This window comes from Centroberyx gerrardi, chromosome 10, assembly GCF_048128805.1.
Source record: "Centroberyx gerrardi isolate f3 chromosome 10, fCenGer3.hap1.cur.20231027, whole genome shotgun sequence".
Classification (NCBI taxonomy): domain Eukaryota; kingdom Metazoa; phylum Chordata; class Actinopteri; order Beryciformes; family Berycidae; genus Centroberyx; species Centroberyx gerrardi.
The window spans coordinates 23,369,431-23,396,164 of NC_136006.1; the positions used below are offsets into that span (position 1 = coordinate 23,369,431).

The following is a 26,734-nucleotide window of genomic DNA, read 5'->3' on the forward strand; positions in this document are numbered from 1 at the left end:
CCCCCTGGTGTGATGTCATCACACCAGGGGGCCTCCACATCCACAGCAGCTTCTTCTCCTAGAGGCCACCATCTAGATGCACCTAGTCCATTGAAATTTGTAGGAGAAATGGAAATCATGTTAGACTATATCAAATGATTACTTTGCATCCCTGCTTTACTGGACAGTATATCGTGATAACAAAGACGGAGGATTTAGGTCATATGACAGACTCTATCTCATGATGTCGTGAGTACGTGGTTTTGTAATGTGCAAATTGAGACTGAAAATGTTTGATTGTAGGATTATGAAAATTTCCAGGCCTCACACAAATACACTTGAGATCCCATGTGGTGAATTGACTTTGCACTCTAGTTGATGTGGTTTTGCAAAGAAAATACTGGAGCACTTCTTTTTTTTTATCAACCATACCATGAAAGAAATCTCTTTTTGTCAAACGTATGTTGGCAAATGTTCTATACAGTCATCATACTGTAATTGTTGTAGTTGTTTTATGAGATTATTTATTATGAGTGTCTATATGTTTCTGACATGAAAATGTACATATCAAGCTAATCATTTACTGTGGCAGCATGTACATGAATCAGGACTAAAAACTGTGTAATGAACATTTTTTGCTTTGATTTTGTGGTTAAATGTTTTTAAAGTCATAATATGTTCTGCCTTTTCTGTTTAGTTATTGCACTGGAATCAAGAAACAAAAACGTGATGAATCACTGCTGTTAAGAGAAAACTTTGTAACCTCAATTTTAGTGTTTATCATGTTTGTACTTGAATTGAAAGGTCAAGTTATAAGCTGGGTATCCCTTGGACCCATGGAGCCAGTTCAAAACCTACTGAGTATTTTAGAAAGAGGTATGATGTTTAGTCCTGAAACAAGGTTATCAAGGATTTCATCTAACAGTAGTGAAATGGTCATCACAGCTTTAATTGACTGTTCATAAACAAACACTGTTAATTGTTTCTGGTTATCTGCGTTTTTCATATCTACTCATACAGGTACATGTTAAGTAACTATGGGTGACTATGAGTGTTAGCGTGTGGGTATAGTCAGAATCCCCCAATACACAGGAGATACAAAGTCACTACATACACAATGCCTAAACCTTTATTCCAGTTTTCCAGACTTAATTACCTATCTCTGTCGGAGGTTTAGAAACAGTCAGCAGAAATTATTCTTGGGACTTTAAACTATACTGTCCTTCATAAATACATAAATACTAGGCAAGCTTTCCTAATATGACATTATAAACTAGAAGGGCACTCGGAGAGCACAGACCTCCGCCAAGGTTCGTGCTATTATTGCTTGTTCGTGAGTCGGATCCGGATCCGCTCCAAAATTTAATGGGTTCTTCCTTGGCCCATGCTACACCCTTCCACGAAGTTTCATGAAAATCGGGCCAGTAGTTTTTCCGTAATCCTGACAAACAGACAAACAGACAAACAAACAAACGGCACCAAAAACATAACCTCCTTGGCGGAGGTAATAAAGGAGTCTGTGTAGGGACAAAGATAAGCCAACCAGCTCTGGAATGCAATATAGAAGACACAGGGTCTTACAGACTGTGAGAAATCTTAACAAGTGACATTTTGCTATAAAATAAGACACTTGTATTTATCAAAACTGTTTAATAAAATTATCAATATATTTTAGAATAATTAATAATATACAAATTTGCGTTTAATAGTGTTATATATTGAGGTTACAGTAGGTTTTGCCTCATCTATTCAAGTCCTGATCTGTGAGGTGAATATGTTGCATTTTATGTCTTTAAATTAAAATTGAAAAAATAATTATATTTTCCTTGTGACAGGCCTATGTTTTGATAGAACTGAAACATAATAGCTGTAACAACTGTACTAGCTACTTTCTTTAAAAAAAACTAAAAAAAACAAATCAGAATGGATAAAGAGCATTTTGGAATGCAGCATGTTCTTTTTAGCTCAAATTTTTAAAAAGTGTCTAGTACATCCAAGAAAAAACAAATTGATTATGTAAAGAATATATGTTAACATCTGTAGTGAGGAGTGCTTGGTTAAAAATCAGTCTTTTTTTTGGCAGATTTGTTAAGGTTTGAACTTATTGGCAAGCTGCTCCAACATGGCCTGCAGCTTCTCTTCTTCTTGTGGCGAGGACCTGGAAAAGGCCAGCGGCAGGTGTGTAGCCACCGCTTTGCGATCTGCAAGGAAGTTTAGGGACAAGTATGAGATAAAGCAGAAGACCCTGTACCACAAAAGTGCATTATCCAAGACACTAGATATCAGGGACGAGTGTGAAGTATCAATATCCATTGCCCCCTTTGCAGTATTGCGATGTAGAAATATGAACAAGGCATCCCACTTCATTCATGATGTATGACTTGCCACTGATCAGTCATGTAATACAGGCACACAAGTCCACAACATGATTTCCGAGGCAAATTAACGGATAATACCAGTGTTTTTTTAAGTTTGTATCAAACGTCTCGGTTGACTCCAATGACAGCATTGTCCTTTAAAATGATCAAACAAGGCCAGTAGTAGGGCAAAGAATGGCACAATTTCCTGTATCAAGTTGGAGAAGAGTGGGGCAGTATAATGGGTCAAACGTCATACAAACAGGTTCCATAATGTTTTAAGAAGACGGACTACAACTCTTGTTTCTGACCCTGGAAGAAGAGTCCGCTGGGCTGCTTGGCGGCAGCTGCAGACACAGCCAGCCACACCATGGTGTCGGCCCCCATGGCCTCTGTCCGGAGTTTGTTCTTCATCTTGGCATGGAAGTCGGGCATGGACAACTGGACGGCTATGGAGAGAAAAAAAGACCCTGGATTACAGCAGCAACATCTTCAGTCGCATGTACTCAGGTGTTCTAGTTGACAGATTTGGTGTCTGGTGCATATCAGTGATGTTGTTTCTCTATCAGTGCCTGATGAGTCCAAAGTTTAAAGACACACTTTTCATGCTTTTCTCTCCCTGTGGCCGTTACCTGGTGTGTCAGCCCAGCCGGGGTGCATGGAGGAAAAGTGGATGCCCTCGTGTTGGGATGCCCATCTTTCTGTCAGGATCACCTGCTGTCTCTGTCGTAATGACAACACAAAGGCACTTCAACAGGCATACACAAAACACCGACAATTTCTATCCAGCTCTTGGCTGCACAGTTCTTGTTGCAGTCCGGTCTCCTTTACTTTGTTCTGAGCGTAGGCCATGGTGCCGTCAAACGTTCCCTTCTCAAACTGCAGGTCATCCACGTTCAGCTTCTGCGTCAGCATGCCTCCAGATGACACAGTGACCTGGGGGAGATGGTGGCATTTTTAGTGAATTTCATCATAGGTTGCAGTTGTGTGTCTGCCTCTGGTTTTTTGAATACAGAGATTTATTTCAGGAACAGAAAACAGCAAGTTAGCAGCCAAAGATTAACGTGACTGTAAAAAAGCTTCAAATTTTCGATCACATATTTGTGTGTCAACGTGATCAGTATCGTTTGGACAAGCTGAGGCAGAATGCAACTCACCACTCTGGGGTCTTCAGCCTTCTTCAGGGCAGGTAGCAAGGCTGTGGTGAGGATGTACGTACCTGTAGATAAACATAAGCATAGAGGTCAGCTCCAGTTATACTAACACAGATCACTGCAATGCCAGCCAACACAGTGAGTACAGGTATTATGTTTTGTTCGACTGAAATGTAAAAGGATGTTGAGTTTCCCTTCCTTACCGAGTGTATTTGTGGCAAAGTTCTTCTCCACACCCTCCTCAGTTAACTCTCTCTGGTTGACCATACAGCCTGCATTGTTGATCTGGTGAATGTGACAAAGTAAAATTTCAATACAAACTACTGTTCTGGATTCTTTGGTGATTAACTCCAGTATCAGTATATGACAGATGATCCAACCGATACCTACCAGTACATGTAAACTGTTGTTTAGTGAGAAGTTCTGGGCAAACTCCCACACTTGCTTAGCGCTGGACATGTCCACAATGTGTATATGAACATTCTGGAAATAAATTGGAAACATAAAATATCACACCTCAGTACCGACAACTATTCTGCTTTCTGTTGAAAAGACAGAGATGAAACAGATGATTATATGGTTTATTCCAAACAGGCATCAGTGAAAGATACACAATTGAGGGACCACTTGGGACAAATCCCCCTAAAATAAAATTATCTGGGAGTTGTGGCTGTGACGATTCTTGCACTCCTCAGTATTTGTTGCTTGTAATGTTGATCTAGGAATTTAAATTCATTCTGTTGTGTTAATTTTAAATCTTTCTGATATGTGTGCACTTGAACTCACTTCAACAGACCAGATAAAGTGACCAACACATCTTCCTGATATTAGTCAGGAAATACTGTAGCACTTTCACCTATGATGTGTGAAAGGGGCTTTACTAATGAAAAAGCTCATGTTTTCACACAAGAGCCACCTTTAGAGCCTGCCACTCCTGGCTTTCATGTACTGTATATGAATGGAGGGCATGGACAGACTGTTACAGGGCTGAGCATTATTCCATCCTCACCTGATTTTTACTGTGTTCTACAATTTCGTCCTTGGCTGCTTCTGCCCTGCCCTTGTTTCGACACACCATGTGAACTGTTCCCCCTGCAGACACACAAAGAAACAATACCAGTGGGCCTACAATCCATCAACTCAAATAATTTACCTCTCCTTGTCTCAATTGCTTTAATCCCACTCAGAAATAGGACAGACGCAAGCACGCTTGACCTAAGCCCCCCAGTTATGTGTTGGGTTTCCTGATCAAAGCTCACAAGGAGAAGGGAAAGAGCTTGCTTGTAACTGCTGACATTCACCCAAACTTTACACTCTATGATTACCTCAAAGCAACCCTCTATGAGTCTCTCTGTAGAGTCCTGTGACTTCAAGGGTGAAATCAAGGGTGAAATGTGGCCCTACAGCCAATTCAGCACACACAACTAACTGAACTAGGCAATACACTTAATCATAGGCCATTTCTCATACTCCCAACACACACACACACACACACACACACACACACACACACACACACACACACACACACAGTTTAAAAAAAAAGACTCCCATGAAGACTTACCTCTGTTGGCTATTTCCAGGGCTGTGGATTTCCCTATGCCACTGTTGGCGCCTGTTATCATGAAGGACTTGCCACTCAGGTTCACGTCTAGGTCCGCTGGAGTGAAATGCTTTGCTGCAGCTTCATAGCCGCTCCTGTTGGGAGCAAAGTGCAGCAAAATAAATCACTTTACTACAAAGAAACCAGTGCGACTTACAGTAATTTCAGGACGGTTAATGACACAGTGCATATCACAAATTATGTCATGCATTCCCCCTAATTTTAATTGTAAATTGAGAGAGCCGATGCAAGAATACCTTCAACAAATCGACCACTGTAGGGTGCAAGAAATTATGGATATTGTGTCAGCTGTGCTGTAACCCCCAGCGTGCCAACTTCAATACGTCTTTCAATGAGCCCTCTATGGCTCTGATTGTTGCTTACCGCTAACTGTGGACCAGTGGCAACAGTAATAATTCTCTACAGTAGGTTTTCTCACTGAGCATGTCCCAACGAACACGGTAACATAGGATCAAAAATCTAATGTTGGCCAACACATTACACAAGGTATGTTACGCAAACCATAAAACCTACCAGTGACTATATATTTTGACTACGTTACATTACATAGCTCCCAGTCGAAATGATACACCCACTTACTTTGTATACTCTTGGAGTCCTTTCATAAACCAAACGACATTCCTGTAAATAGACATATTTAAGGCATAAGAATGGCCTGTTCAAGTGGACTTCAATATGTGTCCAGCCGATTACGGTAACAACACTAGTATAATACTCCAATGTTTCTATGTTTCATAAGGATGACTGGTGTTATGTAGTAAAATGGGCGGGTTAGGAGAGTCACGTGGCTCGACCACGGGAAGGGAAAGTAAAGACTAGCGCCCCTGCTGGTTATGTTCATGAATATATTCAGTGTATTTACACTGAGGCATAACACCATGCACATGGTCCTTTATTTTTCTAAATTAGGCCCTTACATTATCTACAAATATTTCAGTTTGAACGTAATGTTTTTTCCATACGAAGAAGAGATATAGGCTAATCCTATAATAAAGTTTAGAAGAATGCTATACAAATATCAAGGCGAAACAATAGGCCCTGATAGGAATATTATAGGAGTGATACCAGAGGAGATAAAAAAAAAATATCATAAAGTATGATAATATCACAATAAACTCCACTATTGCGTACCACAGGCACACTACAAGTACCTATAGGAATATTAATCACAAGTAGACCCAACTCGTTCAAAAAGCATTGCATGAAAGGACATACCATTAATGGCACTTACTCTTGTTGTTCTCTCCTGACTAGATCCTTGCTTGTGTTGTATTAAAATCTCATGCGTACGTTGCTTTGGATAAAAGCGTCTGCCAAATGGGAGATTGTAATTGTAATGTCCTTTACTTTTGACAATATAGGTCCTTTATAGGTTTACTGTGTTTCTCCGACGCAACTGCACTAACCTTTTTTTTTGGATGTGCGAGTTTTCCCACTTGCTGGACAATATAAGTCCTGAATTTATTTTATATACATATCTAAGATTGAATTGAAACACACAAGCTTTTGGGCTGTGGGCCCGGCCGCCACACTAGTGAGTGGAGGATTTCTCTCTTGCTTCCTCACCACCTCTGTTAGCTAATGCTAAGCCGCGTAGCCCTAGCCTCATATGATTTTCCGTGGAAACGTTTCTGTTTTTATAGCCTATATAGCAGACGAAATGGAAGCTAGACGTTACATTTGGAAATGTGTTTAAAAATATTTACTCATATTTAATAAATATGGCGATATAGAGATATATATAGAACTGTTTTCCCCACACACACTCGTTGTCAGGATGGCCGAGTGGTCTAAGGCGCCAGACTCAAGGTAAAACCTTCCAGTGTAATGGGGTTTCTGGTCTCCGAATGGAGGCGTGGGTTCGAATCCCACTTCTGACACATACTTTTTATACCAGGTTAGTTTGCAAATGAATTAGCGTCAACTAAACAAATGACCTTTGCAGTCCTACATTTTACTGTTATTAATTTAGTTCGAACTTGCCTTTATTGAGAACTACGCTTAGTTCCTGGATATCAACCGTGAATACGCCCACAACGCAATAGAAAAGCCGTTTCCTTTTCGCCACGTAATATAGGCCTACTATTTATATATCACGTTAAAATCCGTAGGTATCACTCTGTTGTCGTAGTTAAAAAGCCTTCTAGCGACGAGGAACTAATAGTTGTCAGGATGGCCGAGCGGTCTAAGGCGCCAGACTCAAGGTTCATACCTTCCACTGTAATGGGGTTTCTGGTCTCCGAATGGAGGCGTGGGTTCGAATCCCACTTCTGACACATACTTTTGGTTGACGTGGAATCTACCACACATAGGCTACTCAGTGCCGTTTTGCAAACTGAAAATCCATGCTCAGAAATTATATTCAAACTGAAGAGTTGAACGTTACAGTCCGCCAAGGGGTGTAGTTGTACAATACGCAAACAAAATGGCTGTGAAGATTAGGTTTGATATCACTGGCGCAAAATACGGGGCGGATACAGGGGACATGTCCCCTCGATGCATTTTGTTCCCCCCACTTTTTACACAATGTTAATGTTTTTTACACGGACTTTTATTGCAGAGCAGAGACGTCACTTAGCGGTTGTTCAGGCTTTACCAACCAAGTGACGTTTAAAAAAAAAGTTATGTTTATTGAGGTTGTGTCCTTCCCCACTTGCCAGGTCCGCGGTTTCCTGCCCATTTGATTTTGGAGCATATGACTTTTGCGCTGGAAATTGCAGCTTGCTGGTAAACCTATCCTGTTACTCAAGACTGTCCCTGCTTATTAATTTGCTGTCTTTTGGATCCCCATCCATTAAGAAAAGGATGAAATTAATCTTTCCATATTTAAAGACTAACAACAGCATACATCTTTCTCTACTGCATCCTTAAACAGACTCCAAATATTTAGCAAAATTCCTTCTTATTCTAACCGCATATTTAGCAAGATTTAACACATCATTGAATACAGTAATATTAACCCCTTTCTTTTTTCCACTTATACCAAACAGAATATACCAAAGTTTTTCCCAGTCAATACCAGTAACCAATCCAGTTTCCAGTTTTGTAGTAACAAGTTCTAAAGTTTACAGTGAAACTCCTTCAAACATTTACATTTCAAAAATAAGTATTATAACCTTGTGTTGTTGGATGTTTCTTAGGTTCTTTTGGCCTTCATGAACATGAAACTATGGGTGGTACAACCCTAATTAGATTGGGCACTAACTGGTATGGCAGTGTTGGTACTTTAATATCACTGATTTCAATGAACATAGGTTTAATCTACCATGTTTACTTACTTACATCTATAGTGTCTTCTATCTTTGCTGTATTGTTTGTTTTCATTTTTGTAATACTGTTTGCATTTTTGTACAACCTACCTCTACAATTAACAGAATCAGCTGACTGATTGACTGCACCTGTGCCATGGCCTTGTCTATTTATATGCTTCCAAACCATGAGTGTGTAACAGCACTGGTGAAAGTCTTGTACGACTGAAACGTTTGCTTCGCTTTTAACCTGCACTGAGCACTCTTTTCACTGTAGTATGGAATAAATTCACAAGGCATTGATCTCAGCGTTATGACTGCTTTTTGAGGCTTCTGGCCCTTCTGTTTTTATGCGTGGGTAGTATTATATTGATTGTCTCAAAAATAAGTGCATGAAATTTTCTGCTTCAATAATGCAAGTATCACATTCTCTTTATGTTTATGTTCATTTCTACCTTTGCCCCTGAAGCCTTCCCATAGATAAAGATGCTGCATGATTCTCTTAATGCTCTTTATATTTCTGACTGTGAAGATGGTGTCCTCTGTGTACTGATTAATTAAGCTGAAACCATTTCCAGGAATATTTACATTATCGTTCTGTTTTATTAATTGAATTATTTAAATGTGAATTTATTGGCACACTAGAGATTCTGTAGCACAGGGGGCTCCTTTTTGTTTGCAAAATGAGCTTTTCACCAACATATGTTTGATACTTGAGGTGTAATTTCAGTTTCACATGTGCAAAGAATTGTGGCTGTGCATCAGCCAGTTTCTTTCTTTTTCAGAAAAAGGGGCCAAATTGATTAACTAATTGAGTTCAGGTTTGTTTGGATCCTCATTAGTGGTCACTGTAGCTGGGGCCTGCCTCACAAAGCGAGTTCAACATAGTCAGGCTATCTTTGTGTTAGCTGGTTTCACAAAACGTAACATTGGTGAGCCCAGATAACCATTAAGAATACTGTGTCATTAAGACACAGTGTTCATTCTCATTGATACAATATTGTATCACCACATTGAGGCTGTGAAAAGACTGTGAAAGTCAGCCTCATGTTGCCCAGGGCTGTGGTGATGGAATTTGAATGTAGACTCTACCCAAGTACTTTCCATTTACATTTCCCAGCATCTATGAAAAAATTTTGTTTTATGCTAGATAAAAAAGCACTCAGTAAGTAGCAGATTATGCCTCCACCATGACAGGTCATTCTCTCACCCTCCTGTCTCCACTAGTGAACCAGCAGATCACTCAAACTGTGACGAGACCTCTATCAAAAAGATATGTTTACAATCTTGAATATTTAACCAAAGTTATTTTTACAGGACTTGGACCCCAGCAGTTCCCAGGAGTAGAACACCTCAGATCTTTCGCAAAATGAAACACTTCATTCAAAACGACACAATAATTTATAAAAACTCAATTTTGTCACCGTATGGCACACACATGGTTCATACGATCTGATTCTGTTTGAACCAGTTACACACTGCTGTGCTCAATCTAAAACACTTTTAACATTTCTACTTTTCTAATGATATAGTCTGGGTTTGATTTTTTCAGAGATATTGTTAGAGTAAAGTACATGAATGTATTGACCAAACACAACACACAAGACCAGTACTGCACACTGATGAAAATATTTAGTTCTCTCCACATTGTAAAATAAGTCAATCAGTCTATAATTCTAAATAGAATATAGTACATAAACACAGCAAAAACATTTGTGGAGACAAAAAAGAAAGCATGAATTAAAAAAAAAACCCTAAGCATCATCTCTTCGCCAAGCTGGATCTGGCCATAGCACTTCGTCCACATCACAGGCTATGTCATCTCTCGCAAGACAGCGAGGGAAGAATCTTCTTGAATGGCGAATCCATCCTTGCACAGACCCTGCATCAATTTGGTCGCAGGCCTCCTTCATGGCTTGAATGAGGGGTATCCTGACAGGGCTGGAGATCGTAAACCTTCCATCGCCATGCCGAAAAAACTCCTCAATGGGGTTAAGGAAGGGAGAGTATGGTGGGAGGCATTGGAGTGAAAATTGTGGATGCTGATGAAACCAGTTTTGGACCAGAGCAGATCGGTGGAAAGATACATTGTCCCAGATGACAATGTATCTCATCTGCTCTGCATCCATTTGGTCTTCTGCTGTGACGATGTTGTGTAGTCTGTCTAAAAATGTGAGTATGTGGGCCGTGTTGTAAGGACCTAAGTTGGCATGGCGGTGGAGGACCCCATTCTGCGTGATTGCAGCGGACATTGTGATGTTACCACCATGTTGGCCCGGGACATTCAAAATAGCTCTGTGGCCAATGATGTTTCTCCCTCTTCTTACTTTTGTCAGGTTAAACCCAGCCTCATCTATGAAGATAAACTCATGCGGGATTGCATCAGCATCCATTTGCAAAACTCTCTGAAAAAAAGACAACATTGTGTAGTTCAATATAGGCCTACTATAAATTTACATGTAAAAAGGTTCTGTGTGCAGTGCACAATACTGAAGTGTACATTACTTACCTCCACATATTCATGCCGCAGGTCTTTTACTCTCTCAGAATTTCTTTCAAATGGCACTCGGTAGAGTTGTTTCATCTGTATGTGATGATTTTTAAGGATTTGCCCCAGTGTTGATAGAGAGACCTGATGGACATTATTGAAAACTGTGTGGTCATTGAGGATGTTTGTTTGAATTTCTCTGAGGCGTATCGCATTATTGGCCAAAACCATGTTTACGATAGCTCTCTCTTGTTCCTCTGAGAATATGGGGCCCCTTCCTCCTTGATGTTCTCGACCCTCAATCCTATGTAGACCAATCAAAATACATGTAAAATGTCACAGGACAGCGTACAAGGCATTGTTTCAAACATGGAATGCAGTGAATGGGTACCAAAAAGTACTGATGTAGTGCATATAGTAGGCTACATTGTACTGATTTTACTGTAGACAGTAGAGAAAAGTTGTTTTTCACCTGTGCTCTTGTCGAAATGTCCGAATTACTGTTGCAACAGTATATCTGCTGAGGTTGGGCTGAACTCTCTGTCCAGCCTCTCTCAATGTCAACCCATGGTTTACAACATGGTCAACCAATGTTGCTCGAATCTCATCTGATAAATTTGGTTCTCGTCTTCTTTGTCCACATCCTCCTCCAGGTCTACCTCTACCTCTACCTCTTCCTACCCCTCTTCCTCCGCGGGCTCCCCCTCTCATCCTCACTCTCCCTCTTCCTCTTACTGCAACGTTGCCTTCCATTTTTGTTGAAGACAGGTACACTCACCTGTTGCCTTTTTATAGTGCTTACGCCTGATTGGTGAATTTACAATTAAGCACCCAAGTGTCTGTATACCTGATGGCCGTGTTTGATCATTTGGTTCATAGGTGTGGTATTTTGAAAGGCAGTGCCTTGAAATGGCAAAGAAGTGACATCATGTTAGATTTCTGTGTCTAATGTAGAGAAGTGTGTTTAGTGTTTTGCAAAACACTGTGTGTAGTGTTTTGCAAAAAGTGTGCTTATAGTTGTGCAGATCTGGGCTGAGGTTTTGCTCGAGTGTCAGGTTTCACTGTGTGTTATTTTTCATTTTAGTGTGTAAGCAATCGTAAAAAACTGTAATAAGCGCTGCTCGGTGGCCGTGAACATCGCCGCTCTCTCTTTACCATTGCTTTTTGCCATGGTGTATCGATTTGATCCATGTTCAACCTCTCGGGCTGCTTAAGAATGGTGTGCACACAATTATCTTGACTACTTGAACCTGTCTCGAATTAGTCTGATTGCGTGAACTTGAATTGACCTTTATGGAACCGCTTTAGCCCCGACTGGTTTGTTAGGTTCATTCAAGTCAGGTTTTGGACTTTAATCCCCACTTTTCTTAGCGCGCTTTATGGAACGGGCCACTGGTCTGCTTAAGGGCACAGACACAGATTAATGGTGCATTCCATTGGAAGTCGGAAGTCGGTAGTTCTGAGTTGGAAATATTTATTTATTTATTTTTTCCGACTGGGAATTCCGACTTGATTCCGCCGTTCTGTTGCACTTTTCTGTGTTAGAAGTCGTTTTTCTCCGAGTTCCCAGTGCAATGGAATGCACCACGGAGGTTCTATATTAACTGGAGGATGAACGGGAAAATGGCCGCTCATTCATTTGAATGTAAGCTGCTCACCCAGCGCATACGGCAAAAAAGTTTTTTTCTTCCTGGTTTACTTCCATGATGTGCGGCCCACGGACCATGCGCAGTAGTGTCTGCTTACGTATTCCCGCCAGGAGTAGCGCGCCCACGAGCGAGCTAGTGAGCCCAGTCGCATGGAACGGACAGTTTGGTGGGGGAGGGGCGGCTGTAAGCAGAGCAGAGCAGAGAGAGAAGGAATCTCCTAAAATTAAAATCTAAAACTTTTTAGATGTCAACTTTTGATTACTCACCAGTCAATATTATAATATTAAATATTATAATATTAATACATATTTATATTAATATAATTAATATATTATAATTAATTATATTTCTATATTAATTAAAATTATTATATAATTATATTAATATTTATATTAATACATATTTTAAGTATTCAGCCAGTAGTTGCTATAAGTCATTTGCTTGCAACTCTAATTTCCACATCACTATTTCATTGTGAGAAGTTGTCTTAAGTTTGTATTAAAGATAAAGATGTCATTACTTTTGTTATTACTAGGCAGGTTTCCCCAAGCATATCTGCTCATTCAATCTTATAATGTTTACATTTCTCCCAAGCTTGACTGAAGCCGCACAGCATAGACCAACTTCATGAGTATGCATGTTGTGTTGCCTGATGTTCACACAGTCCTACCTGTAGCTGTCTGCTGGATACAGCCTGCAGGACCAATGGACTAAAGTACACAAGATCAAACCCATGTCATGCTTGATGAATTTGACTTTACATTCTGACATTTAAATGCAGCTTCAGTTCCTTGCTATTTTTATTTGAGTTACTTAGAAGAGCCAGGTAATGAAAATCATGAGTTGGCCCTGTATCCTTGGTCCTGTAGCATTTACAGCACTTTGCTGTGGTAGTTTGACAAGATGTCATCATACAGTCAGAGTTTATCATTAGTCTGTCAAAGCTAAGTCAACCTGGTTCACTTCCCTACACAGCAGCCACACACTTCTGTTTAGAAACACAGTGCAACTCTGACTGGCAACCAGACTCACAGTCACTACCATGCAAGCAGGTTAACCATACAGCACCATACAATACTGTCATGAAATTTAATTTGAAATAGCGTACAGGGCAAGTTATTTTAAATTGTTTATTTGAAAAATGAAAAGAACATGAAGTGAACGAAATACAAAAATTATGAATGGCATGTAATGTTAGACTAGCTGAGTTCGCCAGATATACCTGTAGAACACATGTGAAGTAACTTAGGCTAAAAACAAGGCTAATATTAGCTTGCTGTCTATATAGATCCATGTCATGAACAAGCACAGAAAACACACCTAATCCCAAACCTCCGTTTTCGGTTATCAGTTCTTATCTGTACATATTAAATACCGGTGGGCTACTCATGTAAAATACTTCATATCTTAATAAAAGCGAAGCCGGACTGTACGAACACAGCTGACAGACGGAGAAGCAGAGGAAGCAGGAGGCTCGTTCCCGATGCAGAGCTCAGAGGCGCGTGCTTTGCTCGTACCTTGAGGTGACGTCACACACAAAAAACAGTGTTTTATACAGTTCTGAGTGATTTAAAAAAAAAATCGGCCTTCATGGTTAAAAAATACATAATTGAAAGAGTGTTTTAAGGTCTTGTGTGGTGTTGTAGGTATCTTCTGAACAGTTTTTGAGTACTGTCTTTTACAATGGCCGTCTATGGGAAAAAAGCTTTTTGGGCCGCAGGTGAATTTTAGGCTGCAGTCCACCGTTGGCCACCATGTCAAATTGGCAGCAAGACTGAGACCTGACGCCTGGGGGCTGGAATGCACCATAACTCCAAGTCCTATCAATTAAACTCCCCGTACGTCTCCGGGAACATGGTTCGTTCCACCCTGCCACACAGTATTTAGTACTGCCGAAAAAAGTTGCTCACTCTTTGACAGTTCGATGTAGGTGGCGGATCGCTCCCGGTGAGATGACACATTTAAAAGAAAAAGAGATGACGTGAAACATAGTCAACTTAAAGTAACTTATTACTGAACAAAACAGCAATAGTATAATTTAACTAACATGCGTGCACTCAGCTTAGATCAGTCTGAAAAGTCCCCAGGTGACTCAGGTAAACGAGGTAAGAAATTGTTTTATTTTGCATACATGTAGCCTACTTATTCCGCTAATTGTTGTAAAAACAATTATCGGTAGCCTACACAAAACAGACTGCCTTAGTCGCTTGTGTCCATTAGCTTGTGTGATTATATGACCCATTCGGGACTGTTACCTGGTGTGTGAGTCCTGAACGTGGCTAACGTTACAACTTTATTTGAAAATTTGCCATAAGGTAAAAGTCAACGCTGGCTCCCTAGATTAATCTATCAATTAAAACTTTTGCATTTGTAATCAGTAGGCTACTCTTTCTAATTGCAGCGTGGCATTGCATGTAGTTGGGAATTAGCCGTTAAGATGGCGTTTAGCAGGATACCACAGGGCATTGTTGCCCAACCTTGGCAAACTAGCCGCTATTAACTTAATGTTAATTCAGCTGACCTGGTCAATGTTGCCTAATACACGCATGCCCTTTGAGTTTTATTGTTGGCTTTAACTTTGGCTGAAATTAGGTTATTTTTCTCAAGTAAATATGAAAAGCCAGTTGATGTGAAGTTTTGCTTCTGTGTGATTTAAAAAGTCACTCTACAAAACTGAGGCCACCATTTAGGCTACACGGCTGAATTTGGTTTTACTTAACCTATTTTTCTAGGTTATTTTTTTTGCAATGTAACGTTAACACATGCCCTGGAAATTAAGTTAAAATAATTTCAGTTGACTAAAATGGATGAAAAGCACTGACTGAAATTCATTGGGAAAATGAACAGTTAATTAGCCAACTTCAGTTGATTTTGAAATGAGCGGTATGTAATTCATGTGAAATCCAAACTAATATCAATCTTCCCAACATAACGCTAACACATAATGTCTATAATAAGCTACTTTCAATATTCTTATATTTAATATTTATAGTAATTATAATTAAAAAGAAATCATGACAATAGGACAGTACTGTGTCACATTTTTGACTGGCCTATTAGTACAAAAAGTGTTTCTGTGCTTTTTTGTATTTACAGATCAACGCTGAATTTCTGTGGATCACAACTGTTCCATTGCAGACCAGATTCCTGGCTTGCTTGGACAGGCACTACAGCTTCAGCTGCATCAGATTATCAGAAGCAAGGGAGGAATCATCAGGGAGAAGACCAGGAATACCCTTAAAGTTTTGGATCAGGTACATGTTATGAATATTAATGTCCATTGAAGTGAAAAAAATGTGACATACATCAAAAGTTTTATTTTTGCATAGTGAGGGCATATTTCTGGGCTGTAATTGTTATGAAAGACAGGTGTTCATAACTTGCCCAGGAAAAAAATGTAAGGATTGCTTTATACTGAGTTAGCAGCTGACCACATCCCTGAGCCTTGGCACTTGGTGTCATTAGGTTTGTATAGTTGACAGCATGTCGCTAAAATCTGTGTGCAGGATTTGACTATTGAAGGGATGGTTCGGTTTTGGGGGGGATTTACTATTTTTCCTACTTACAGAGTCAGACAATCTTGTGGATGTCTATGGGATCAAGTAGCTAGTTACTTGATCCAACAGACATCCAGCATTTGAGCTAAGCTAGGTTAAGCTCACACGTTCCAATATACCTTCAAACTGCACGCAGACATAAAAAGGCATCCACGAGTTTGTCTGACTCTGTAAGTAGGAAAGATAATAAAACTCCCCCAAAACTGAACTAACCCCTTTTAAAATGGGTGGCATTCTCCCTTTAATAGTCAAATCCTCCACACACATTTTAGTGACATGCTGTCAACAACACAATTGCTGGCTGCAGAACCCTAACCCAAAACATTATTTACTTTCCCCTCATTTATCTCACCCTTCTTCTAAATCCTTATAAAATGTATCCACTGTGTCCATAATACCAAGTAAAGCATTCATTTTATTTCCTTCCTCATTTTCTAGTTCATCAACATACTTCATTCAGATTTTTCTTTTCTAAACCCAAAAAGAAAGATGTACATCTCTCTCCCTCTAAATTATATTGCACTCTGCTTTTTACAGTCACTCATCACACTTTTTTCTATCTTATTTAAATCTGTGTATTCTTAAATGTTCAGTCATATCATAATTTATTAAATTTTCAAACTTTCCTCTGCCAACCTAACATTCAAACCACTCTCCACACACCCTCCCCTTTAACTTCTTAGCATATTTAATAGACAGTTTCTTGATTTTACCCTTTAACCTTTCCCACCACAAACATCATTGTCAAACAATAAATCATTCTTTTCAACCTCTGTACAATTATTTATTTCAACATATTCTTCTATTAGTAAGCTATTATTTAAACACATATCCACCCCCTCTTTTAAAACCACTCTTTGAAAAAATAAAATTAACAAAAGCATGATCGCTTAGTGATGAAAAACTAAATCCCACTTTCTTAACCTAACCCGCTATATCTTCATTTAACAAAACTAAATCAATTCTATTCTGGCTTAATTGCCCCATAACTAATTGCCTTCTCGAAAATTCTATTTTGTCAGGGTTTTCAGCCCTCCATTAAATTTGTTTCCAGCATCATGTCTTTAAAGTATGACCTAGAGCTATCACGGTAAACAGTTCCTTTCCCCATGTCTAATGTGCATAGTAAGCTTTATATTGAAATCACCAAATAAAGTACATAAACCAGCACACAAAAAAAAAAAACTCTTCTGCCTAACTCACTATTGGGAGCATATAAATTAATCATATGCAAATCTATATTTTCCAAAACAAAATTCTAAATCAAACTCTTCCATTTAAGTCTTCATGTACTTTCCTTATATGAGTAACAATCTTTTTTTAATCAGAGTGGCTACACCACATGTTCTGTTCCATCCATTAATAAAAATAAAATCCTTCCATCTCTGCTTAACATAAAACATTACATCCTCAGACCAGTTCGTCTCTGGAGTACAAATGTCAGCTTTGCACAAAACAAAAAATTCTTCCATCTTTCTTTGGGATCTTAGTCCATTTACATTAATCGAGGCAAACGAGACCATAACAAAAAACAGAAAGAAAATTAAATACACAGTTCATCTTCATTTGGTTTCATACCTCTTCTTCACTTTCGTTCCGTTCTTCCCCACTTTTCACTTCATAGACAGTCTGTTTCTCTCCGATGTCTCCACCTCCATCTCTCTGTCTGAGCCTCCACTGAAGAGGGAGCAGCGCCCTCTGCTGCCTAGAAAGATGAAAAAGCTTACAGCACCTGGTATTCCCAGGCGGTCTCCCATCCAAGTACTAACCAGGCCCGACCCTGCTTAGCTTCCGAGATCGGGCGTGTTTTTTTTAATTTTTAATCTTTTATTATCAAAAATACACATTTCATGTTAAAACATACACATCCCTATACAAAAAATCTATAATAAATCCAACTCACACATATAAAAACCAAACCCACACATAAAATAAACCATACCACATACAAAACCTACAAACCATACCACATACAAAACCTAAAATAAAAACACACCACATACAAAAACAAAACAAACAATAAACCATTGAATTTGACTTTCATGAACCTAGTCCCGTCCGAGATCCGTGTTCCCGGCCACATCCTGCGTTTGATGGGTGAGATGGCCGACACTCCCCAACCGTGCAACTTGTCCAAGATTTCTTTGTCCGTAATATACGCTGGCAAGTTCAAAAAGGACACCACCAACTCGTCGTTACACAGCTCCCTTGCAATCACTCTCACTTCTCCAATCTTGATCCCCTCCAACAGATGCTCTTTGCCCTTCAGATGGCTCATCGTCATCTCGTATCTCCCTTCACCAGTCATACGGCACGCCATCATTCCCCCCGCACAGCTCCCGAACACATTTCATCAACTCCATTGTCATTACTTTTTCACTTCCCTGCAACTCGACGCTCAAAGTGAGCTCTTTGCAGAAACTTTTTGCACTTTCCTTGCCATCTTTTGTCATGTCCATTCCTCCGTCACGCTGCAGAATTATCATTTTGCCAGTCCTCAGGTCAGTCACAGCGTGGTCCGTCATCTGATCAAACTACACTCAAAAAACACACTAAAACTCAAAAAAATATCCCCCAAACAGTGAAGCACTGCAGGGGGACACGACAAAAATGCACACAAACAGACTGTTTCCTCACTCATACGACGTTAAAACCTCACACTCAGCACTCTTCGACCAACAGCTCTCCCGATCTACGGCGTCCAACAAACACTCCTGCGCATGCGCGTGTTCAGAGTGGGATGGCCGTAAGCAATTCAGGCAGCAGCAGGAAGGCCTTTTATACAAGTTTGCAAGGCCTTTTGAAAACCGGCCACCAAATGGGCCTATTTCTCTGCCCTCTATTATCATTGACGCCCTCAGCCGTTGTGCTCACCGGGAGCAAGGCCGCAGTCTTTTCTCTCCCCTACATTTGCGCTGTTCAGCGACGGCAGGGACACAAATGCATGCTGTGATAAGTTTGCAGCCTCCCCGAGGGAAAGCCAGCTGTTGCTGGCACACGGGACGTGATGTCGTCCTTGTACTTCCTCTGCAAAAGTGACTGCACTGCCGCTGGCCAGCACTGTTGTTGGAGGCCCCCTGTCTCCCCCGGAGAGGGAGCAGCGCCCTCTGCTGCCTAGAAAGATGAAAAAGCTTACAGCACCTGGTATTCCCAGGCGGTCTCCCATCCAAGTACTAACCAGGCCCGACCCTGCTTAGCTTCCGAGATCGGACGAGATCGGGCGTGTTCAGAGTGGTATGGCCGTAAGCAATTGAGGCGGCGGCAGGGAGGCCTTTTATACACGGCTTAGCCTGTGCCTACTGCAGGGCCCTTTGAAAACCGGCCACCAAATGGGCCTATTTCTCTGCCCTCTATTATCATTGACGCCCTCAGCCGTTGTGCTCACCGGGAGCAAGGCCGCAGTCTTTTCTCTCCCCTACATTTGCGCTGTTCAGCGACGGCAGGGACACAAATGCATGCTGTGATAAGTTTGCAGCCTCCCCGAGGGAAAGCCAGCTGTTGCTGGCACACGGGACGTGATGTCGTCCTTGTACTTCCTCTGCAAAAGTGACTGCACTGCCGCTGGCCAGCACTGTTGTTGGAGGCCCCCTGTCTCCCCCGGAGAGGGAGCAGCGCCCTCTGCTGCCTAGAAAGATGAAAAAGCTTACAGCACCTGGTATTCCCAGGCGGTCTCCCATCCAAGTACTAACCAGGCCCGACCCTGCTTAGCTTCCGAGATCGGACGAGATCGGGCGTGTTCAGAGTGGTATGGCCGTAAGCAATTGAGGCGGCGGCAGGGAGGCCTTTTATACACGGCTTAGCCTGTGCCTACTGCAGGGCCCTTTGAAAACCGGCCACCAAATGGGCCTATTTCTCTGCCCTCTATTATCATTGACGCCCTCAGCCGTTGTGCTCACCGGGAGCAAGGCCGCAGTCTTTTCTCTCCCCTACATTTGCGCTGTTCAGCGACGGCAGGGACACAAATGCATGCTGTGATAAGTTTGCAGCCTCCCCGAGGGAAAGCCAGCTGTTGCTGGCACACGGGACGTGATGTCGTCCTTGTACTTCCTCTGCAAAAGTGACTGCACTGCCGCTGGCCAGCACTGTTGTTGGAGGCCCCCTGTCTCCCCCGGAGAGGGAGCAGCGCCCTCTGCTGCCTAGAAAGATGAAAAAGCTTACAGCACCTGGTATTCCCAGGCGGTCTCCCATCCAAGTACTAACCAGGCCCGACCCTGCTTAGCTTCCGAGATCGGACGAGATCGGGCGTGTTCAGAGTGGTATGGCCGTAAGCAATTGAGGCGGCGGCAGGGAGGCCTTTTATACACGGCTTAGCCTGTGCCTACTGCAGGGCCCTTTGAAAACCGGCCACCAAATGGGCCTATTTCTCTGCCCTCTATTATCATTGACGCCCTCAGCCGTTGTGCTCACCGGGAGCAAGGCCGCAGTCTTTTCTCTCCCCTACATTTGCGCTGTTCAGCGACGGCAGGGACACAAATGCATGCTGTGATAAGTTTGCAGCCTCCCCGAGGGAAAGCCAGCTGTTGCTGGCACACGGGACGTGATGTCGTCCTTGTACTTCCTCTGCAAAAGTGACTGCACTGCCGCTGGCCAGCACTGTTGTTGGAGGCCCCCTGTCTCCCCCGGAGAGGGAGCAGCGCCCTCTGCTGCCTAGAAAGATGAAAAAGCTTACAGCACCTGGTATTCCCAGGCGGTCTCCCATCCAAGTACTAACCAGGCCCGACCCTGCTTAGCTTCCGAGATCGGACGAGATCGGGCGTGTTCAGAGTGGTATGGCCGTAAGCAATTGAGGCGGCGGCAGGGAGGCCTTTTATACACGGCTTAGCCTGTGCCTACTGCAGGGCCCTTTGAAAACCGGCCACCAAATGGGCCTATTTCTCTGCCCTCTATTATCATTGACGCCCTCAGCCGTTGTGCTCACCGGGAGCAAGGCCGCAGTCTTTTCTCTCCCCTACATTTGCGCTGTTCAGCGACGGCAGGGACACAAATGCATGCTGTGATAAGTTTGCAGCCTCCCCGAGGGAAAGCCAGCTGTTGCTGGCACACGGGACGTGATGTCGTCCTTGTACTTCCTCTGCAAAAGTGACTGCACTGCCGCTGGCCAGCACTGTTGTTGGAGGCCCCCTGTCTCCCCCGGAGAGGGAGCAGCGCCCTCTGCTGCCTAGAAAGATGAAAAAGCTTACAGCACCTGGTATTCCCAGGCGGTCTCCCATCCAAGTACTAACCAGGCCCGACCCTGCTTAGCTTCCGAGATCGGACGAGATCGGGCGTGTTCAGAGTGGTATGGCCGTAAGCAATTGAGGCGGCGGCAGGGAGGCCTTTTATACACGGCTTAGCCTGTGCCTACTGCAGGGCCCTTTGAAAACCGGCCACCAAATGGGCCTATTTCTCTGCCCTCTATTATCATTGACGCCCTCAGCCGTTGTGCTCACCGGGAGCAAGGCCGCAGTCTTTTCTCTCCCCTACATTTGCGCTGTTCAGCGACGGCAGGGACACAAATGCATGCTGTGATAAGTTTGCAGCCTCCCCGAGGGAAAGCCAGCTGTTGCTGGCACACGGGACGTGATGTCGTCCTTGTACTTCCTCTGCAAAAGTGACTGCACTGCCGCTGGCCAGCACTGTTGTTGGAGGCCCCCTGTCTCCCCCGGAGAGGGAGCAGCGCCCTCTGCTGCCTAGAAAGATGAAAAAGCTTACAGCACCTGGTATTCCCAGGCGGTCTCCCATCCAAGTACTAACCAGGCCCGACCCTGCTTAGCTTCCGAGATCGGACGAGATCGGGCGTGTTCAGAGTGGTATGGCCGTAAGCAATTGAGGCGGCGGCAGGGAGGCCTTTTATACACGGCTTAGCCTGTGCCTACTGCAGGGCCCTTTGAAAACCGGCCACCAAATGGGCCTATTTCTCTGCCCTCTATTATCATTGACGCCCTCAGCCGTTGTGCTCACCGGGAGCAAGGCCGCAGTCTTTTCTCTCCCCTACATTTGCGCTGTTCAGCGACGGCAGGGACACAAATGCATGCTGTGATAAGTTTGCAGCCTCCCCGAGGGAAAGCCAGCTGTTGCTGGCACACGGGACGTGATGTCGTCCTTGTACTTCCTCTGCAAAAGTGACTACACTGCCGCTGGCCAGCACTGTTGTTGGAGGCCCCCTGTCTCCCCCGGAGAGGGAGCAGCGCCCTCTGCTGCCTAGAAAGATGAAAAAGCTTACAGCACCTGGTATTCCCAGGCGGTCTCCCATCCAAGTACTAACCAGGCCCGACCCTGCTTAGCTTCCGAGATCGGACGAGATCGGGCGTGTTCAGAGTGGTATGGCCGTAAGCAATTGAGGCGGCGGCAGGGAGGCCTTTTATACACGGCTTAGCCTGTGCCTACTGCAGGGCCCTTTGAAAACCGGCCACCAAATGGGCCTATTTCTCTGCCCTCTATTATCATTGACGCCCTCAGCCGTTGTGCTCACCGGGAGCAAGGCCGCAGTCTTTTCTCTCCCCTACATTTGCGCTGTTCAGCGACGGCAGGGACACAAATGCATGCTGTGATAAGTTTGCAGCCTCCCCGAGGGAAAGCCAGCTGTTGCTGGCACACGGGACGTGATGTCGTCCTTGTACTTCCTCTGCAAAAGTGACTGCACTGCCGCTGGCCAGCACTGTTGTTGGAGGCCCCCTGTCTCCCCCGGAGAGGGAGCAGCGCCCTCTGCTGCCTAGAAAGATGAAAAAGCTTACAGCACCTGGTATTCCCAGGCGGTCTCCCATCCAAGTACTAACCAGGCCCGACCCTGCTTAGCTTCCGAGATCGGACGAGATCGGGCGTGTTCAGAGTGGTATGGCCGTAAGCAATTGAGGCGGCGGCAGGGAGGCCTTTTATACACGGCTTAGCCTGTGCCTACTGCAGGGCCTTTTGAAAACCGGCCACCAAATGGGCCTATTTCTCTGCCCTCTATTATCATTGACGCCCTCAGCCGTTGTGCTCACCGGGAGCAAGGCCGCAGTCTTTTCTCTCCCCTACATTTGCGCTGTTCAGCGACGGCAGGGACACAAATGCATGCTGTGATAAGTTTGCAGCCTCCCCGAGGGAAAGCCAGCTGTTGCTGGCACACGGGACGTGATGTCGTCCTTGTACTTCCTCTGCAAAAGTGACTGCACTGCCGCTGGCCAGCACTGTTGTTGGAGGGCCCCCTGTCTCCCCCGGACAGGGAGCAGCGCCCTCTGCTGCCTAGAAAGATGAAAAAGCTTACAGCACCTGGTATTCCCAGGCGGTCTCCCATCCAAGTACTAACCAGGCCCGACCCTGCTTAGCTTCCGAGATCGGACGAGATCGGGCGTGTTCAGAGTGGTATGGCCGTAAGCAATTGAGGCGGCGGCAGGGAGGCCTTTTATACACGGCTTAGCCTGTGCCTACTGCAGGGCCCTTTGAAAACCGGCCACCAAATGGGCCTATTTCTCTGCCCTCTATTATCATTGACGCCCTCAGCCGTTGTGCTCACCGGGAGCAAGGCCGCAGTCTTTTCTCTCCCCTACATTTGCGCTGTTCAGCGACGGCAGGGACACAAATGCATGCTGTGATAAGTTTGCAGCCTCCCCGAGGGAAAGCCAGCTGTTGCTGGCACACGGGACGTGATGTCGTCCTTGTACTTCCTCTGCAAAAGTGACTGCACTGCCGCTGGCCAGCACTGTTGTTGGAGGCCCCCTGTCTCCCCCGGAGAGGGAGCAGCGCCCTCTGCTGCCTAGAAAGATGAAAAAGCTTACAGCACCTGGTATTCCCAGGCGGTCTCCCATCCAAGTACTAACCAGGCCCGACCCTGCTTAGCTTCCGAGATCGGACGAGATCGGGCGTGTTCAGAGTGGTATGGCCGTAAGCAATTGAGGCGGCGGCAGGGAGGCCTTTTATACACGGCTTAGCCTGTGCCTACTGCAGGGCCTTTTGAAAACCGGCCACCAAATGGGCCTATTTCTCTGCCCTCTATTATCATTGACGCCCTCAGCCGTTGTGCTCACCGGGAGCAAGGCCGCAGTCTTTTCTCTCCCCTACATTTGCGCTGTTCAGCGACGGCAGGGACACAAATGCATGCTGTGATAAGTTTGCAGCCTCCCCGAGGGAAAGCCAGCTGTTGCTGGCACACGGGACGTGATGTCGTCCTTGTACTTCCTCTGCAAAAGTGACTGCACTGCCGCTGGCCAGCACTGTTGTTGGAGGCCCCCTGTCTCCCCCGGAGAGGGAGCAGCGCCCTCTGCTGCCTAGAAAGATGAAAAAGCTTACAGCACCTGGTATTCCCAGGCGGTCTCCCATCCAAGTACTAACCAGGCCCGACCCTGCTTAGCTTCCGAGATCGGACGAGATCGGGCGTGTTCAGAGTGGTATGGCCGTAAGCAATTGAGGCGGCGGCAGGGAGGCCTTTTATACACGGCTTAGCCTGTGCCTACTGCAGGGCCTTTTGAAAACCGGCCACCAAATGGGCCTATTTCTCTGCCCTCTATTATCATTGACGCCCTCAGCCGTTGTGCTCACCGGGAGCAAGGCCGCAGTCTTTTCTCTCCCCTACATTTGCGCTGTTCAGCGACGGCAGGGACACAAATGCATGCTGTGATAAGTTTGCAGCCTCCCCGAGGGAAAGCCAGCTGTTGCTGGCACACGGGACGTGATGTCGTCCTTGTACTTCCTCTGCAAAAGTGACTGCACTGCCGCTGGCCAGCACTGTTGTTGGAGGCCCCCTGTCTCCCCCGGAGAGGGAGCAGCGCCCTCTGCTGCCTAGAAAGATGAAAAAGCTTACAGCACCTGGTATTCCCAGGCGGTCTCCCATCCAAGTACTAACCAGGCCCGACCCTGCTTAGCTTCCGAGATCGGACGAGATCGGGCGTGTTCAGAGTGGTATGGCCGTAAGCAATTGAGGCGGCGGCAGGGAGGCCTTTTATACACGGCTTAGCCTGTGCCTACTGCAGGGCCTTTTGAAAACCGGCCACCAAATGGGCCTATTTCTCTGCCCTCTATTATCATTGACGCCCTCAGCCGTTGTGCTCACCGGGAGCAAGGCCGCAGTCTTTTCTCTCCCCTACATTTGCGCTGTTCAGCGACGGCAGGGACACAAATGCATGCTGTGATAAGTTTGCAGCCTCCCCGAGGGAAAGCCAGCTGTTGCTGGCACACGGGACGTGATGTCGTCCTTGTACTTCCTCTGCAAAAGTGACTGCACTGCCGCTGGCCAGCACTGTTGTTGGAGGCCCCCTGTCTCCCCCGGAGAGGGAGCAGCGCCCTCTGCTGCCTAGAAAGATGAAAAAGCTTACAGCACCTGGTATTCCCAGGCGGTCTCCCATCCAAGTACTAACCAGGCCCGACCCTGCTTAGCTTCCGAGATCGGACGAGATCGGGCGTGTTCAGAGTGGTATGGCCGTAAGCAATTGAGGCGGCGGCAGGGAGGCCTTTTATACACGGCTTAGCCTGTGCCTACTGCAGGGCCCTTTGAAAACCGGCCACCAAATGGGCCTATTTCTCTGCCCTCTATTATCATTGACGCCCTCAGCCGTTGTGCTCACCGGGAGCAAGGCCGCAGTCTTTTCTCTCCCCTACATTTGCGCTGTTCAGCGACGGCAGGGACACAAATGCATGCTGTGATAAGTTTGCAGCCTCCCCGAGGGAAAGCCAGCTGTTGCTGGCACACGGGACGTGATGTCGTCCTTGTACTTCCTCTGCAAAAGTGACTGCACTGCCGCTGGCCAGCACTGTTGTTGGAGGCCCCCTGTCTCCCCCGGAGAGGGAGCAGCGCCCTCTGCTGCCTAGAAAGATGAAAAAGCTTACAGCACCTGGTATTCCCAGGCGGTCTCCCATCCAAGTACTAACCAGGCCCGACCCTGCTTAGCTTCCGAGATCGGACGAGATCGGGCGTGTTCAGAGTGGTATGGCCGTAAGCAATTGAGGCGGCGGCAGGGAGGCCTTTTATACACGGCTTAGCCTGTGCCTACTGCAGGGCCCTTTGAAAACCGGCCACCAAATGGGCCTATTTCTCTGCCCTCTATTATCATTGACGCCCTCAGCCGTTGTGCTCACCGGGAGCAAGGCCGCAGTCTTTTCTCTCCCCTACATTTGCGCTGTTCAGCGACGGCAGGGACACAAATGCATGCTGTGATAAGTTTGCAGCCTCCCCGAGGGAAAGCCAGCTGTTGCTGGCACACGGGACGTGATGTCGTCCTTGTACTTCCTCTGCAAAAGTGACTGCACTGCCGCTGGCCAGCACTGTTGTTGGAGGCCCCCTGTCTCCCCCGGAGAGGGAGCAGCGCCCTCTGCTGCCTAGAAAGATGAAAAAGCTTACAGCACCTGGTATTCCCAGGCGGTCTCCCATCCAAGTACTAACCAGGCCCGACCCTGCTTAGCTTCCGAGATCGGACGAGATCGGGCGTGTTCAGAGTGGTATGGCCGTAAGCAATTGAGGCGGCGGCAGGGAGGCCTTTTATACACGGCTTAGCCTGTGCCTACTGCAGGGCCTTTTGAAAACCGGCCACCAAATGGGCCTATTTCTCTGCCCTCTATTATCATTGACGCCCTCAGCCGTTGTGCTCACCGGGAGCAAGGCCGCAGTCTTTTCTCTCCCCTACATTTGCGCTGTTCAGCGACGGCAGGGACACAAATGCATGCTGTGATAAGTTTGCAGCCTCCCCGAGGGAAAGCCAGCTGTTGCTGGCACACGGGACGTGATGTC

At 45.0% G+C, this 26,734-nt stretch overlaps 1 protein-coding gene and 17 non-coding genes across 18 annotated transcripts; 2 read left to right on the forward strand and 16 right to left on the reverse strand.

The window, feature by feature from the left end:
* Positions 1–1,554: 1,554 nt before the first annotated feature.
* Positions 1,555–5,846, reverse strand: dhrs12 (dehydrogenase/reductase (SDR family) member 12). Its single transcript, XM_071922590.2, has 10 exons — positions 5,694–5,846; positions 5,055–5,188; positions 4,500–4,582; positions 3,881–3,973; positions 3,694–3,775; positions 3,494–3,555; positions 3,168–3,272; positions 2,969–3,059; positions 2,648–2,785; positions 1,555–2,180 (listed from the first exon to the last, which is right to left on the reverse strand). The coding sequence occupies exons 1-10, from the start codon at positions 5,747–5,749 to the stop codon at positions 2,068–2,070; spliced, it is 957 nt and encodes a 318-aa protein (XP_071778691.1). The 5' UTR covers positions 5,750–5,846; the 3' UTR covers positions 1,555–2,067.
* Positions 5,847–6,885: 1,039 nt separating this feature from the next.
* On the forward strand, positions 6,886–6,994 carry trnal-caa (transfer RNA leucine (anticodon CAA)). The gene is made up of 2 exons: positions 6,886–6,923; positions 6,949–6,994. It is a non-coding gene; the product is annotated as a tRNA-Leu (tRNA).
* A 286-nt stretch (positions 6,995–7,280) lies between these two features.
* On the forward strand, positions 7,281–7,390 carry trnal-caa (transfer RNA leucine (anticodon CAA)). Its single transcript has 2 exons — positions 7,281–7,318; positions 7,345–7,390. It is a non-coding gene; the product is annotated as a tRNA-Leu (tRNA).
* Positions 7,391–19,185: 11,795 nt separating this feature from the next.
* LOC139924394 (5S ribosomal RNA) lies at positions 19,186–19,304 on the reverse strand. The gene has a single exon (XR_011785233.1). It is a non-coding gene; the product is annotated as a 5S ribosomal RNA (ribosomal RNA).
* Positions 19,305–19,696: 392 nt separating this feature from the next.
* Positions 19,697–19,815, reverse strand: LOC144541476 (5S ribosomal RNA). The gene has a single exon (XR_013506592.1). It is a non-coding gene; the product is annotated as a 5S ribosomal RNA (ribosomal RNA).
* A 392-nt stretch (positions 19,816–20,207) lies between these two features.
* Positions 20,208–20,326, reverse strand: LOC139930670 (5S ribosomal RNA). The gene has a single exon (XR_011785480.1). It is a non-coding gene; the product is annotated as a 5S ribosomal RNA (ribosomal RNA).
* A 392-nt stretch (positions 20,327–20,718) lies between these two features.
* Positions 20,719–20,837, reverse strand: LOC144541497 (5S ribosomal RNA). The gene has a single exon (XR_013506613.1). It is a non-coding gene; the product is annotated as a 5S ribosomal RNA (ribosomal RNA).
* Positions 20,838–21,229: 392 nt separating this feature from the next.
* On the reverse strand, positions 21,230–21,348 carry LOC144541508 (5S ribosomal RNA). The gene has a single exon (XR_013506624.1). It is a non-coding gene; the product is annotated as a 5S ribosomal RNA (ribosomal RNA).
* A 392-nt stretch (positions 21,349–21,740) lies between these two features.
* On the reverse strand, positions 21,741–21,859 carry LOC144541519 (5S ribosomal RNA). Its single transcript, XR_013506635.1, has one exon. It is a non-coding gene; the product is annotated as a 5S ribosomal RNA (ribosomal RNA).
* A 392-nt stretch (positions 21,860–22,251) lies between these two features.
* LOC144541530 (5S ribosomal RNA) lies at positions 22,252–22,370 on the reverse strand. The gene has a single exon (XR_013506646.1). It is a non-coding gene; the product is annotated as a 5S ribosomal RNA (ribosomal RNA).
* A 392-nt stretch (positions 22,371–22,762) lies between these two features.
* On the reverse strand, positions 22,763–22,881 carry LOC144541541 (5S ribosomal RNA). The gene has a single exon (XR_013506657.1). It is a non-coding gene; the product is annotated as a 5S ribosomal RNA (ribosomal RNA).
* Positions 22,882–23,274: 393 nt separating this feature from the next.
* On the reverse strand, positions 23,275–23,393 carry LOC144541552 (5S ribosomal RNA). The gene has a single exon (XR_013506668.1). It is a non-coding gene; the product is annotated as a 5S ribosomal RNA (ribosomal RNA).
* A 392-nt stretch (positions 23,394–23,785) lies between these two features.
* LOC144541555 (5S ribosomal RNA) lies at positions 23,786–23,904 on the reverse strand. Its single transcript, XR_013506671.1, has one exon. It is a non-coding gene; the product is annotated as a 5S ribosomal RNA (ribosomal RNA).
* Positions 23,905–24,296: 392 nt separating this feature from the next.
* On the reverse strand, positions 24,297–24,415 carry LOC144541563 (5S ribosomal RNA). The gene has a single exon (XR_013506679.1). It is a non-coding gene; the product is annotated as a 5S ribosomal RNA (ribosomal RNA).
* A 392-nt stretch (positions 24,416–24,807) lies between these two features.
* Positions 24,808–24,926, reverse strand: LOC144541574 (5S ribosomal RNA). The gene has a single exon (XR_013506690.1). It is a non-coding gene; the product is annotated as a 5S ribosomal RNA (ribosomal RNA).
* A 392-nt stretch (positions 24,927–25,318) lies between these two features.
* LOC144541585 (5S ribosomal RNA) lies at positions 25,319–25,437 on the reverse strand. Its single transcript, XR_013506701.1, has one exon. It is a non-coding gene; the product is annotated as a 5S ribosomal RNA (ribosomal RNA).
* Positions 25,438–25,829: 392 nt separating this feature from the next.
* LOC144541596 (5S ribosomal RNA) lies at positions 25,830–25,948 on the reverse strand. Its single transcript, XR_013506712.1, has one exon. It is a non-coding gene; the product is annotated as a 5S ribosomal RNA (ribosomal RNA).
* Positions 25,949–26,340: 392 nt separating this feature from the next.
* Positions 26,341–26,459, reverse strand: LOC144541607 (5S ribosomal RNA). Its single transcript, XR_013506723.1, has one exon. It is a non-coding gene; the product is annotated as a 5S ribosomal RNA (ribosomal RNA).
* Positions 26,460–26,734: the final 275 nt, after the last annotated feature.

What these genes read in the sequence shown, in the direction of transcription:
- dhrs12 (XM_071922590.2), bottom strand. Translation starts at nt 5,749, where the DNA reads ATGTCTATTTACAGGAATGTCGTTTGGTTTATGAAAGGACTCCAAGAG. An exon ending in CCTGGAAATAGCCAACAGAG is followed by an intron (nt 4,583 to 5,054) that starts GTAAGTCTTCAT and finishes GTGTGTCTGCAG; the next exon opens with GGGGAACAGTTCACATGGTG. An exon ending in TAGAACACAGTAAAAATCAG is followed by an intron (nt 3,974 to 4,499) that starts GTGAGGATGGAA and finishes ATTTATTTCCAG; the next exon opens with AATGTTCATATACACATTGT.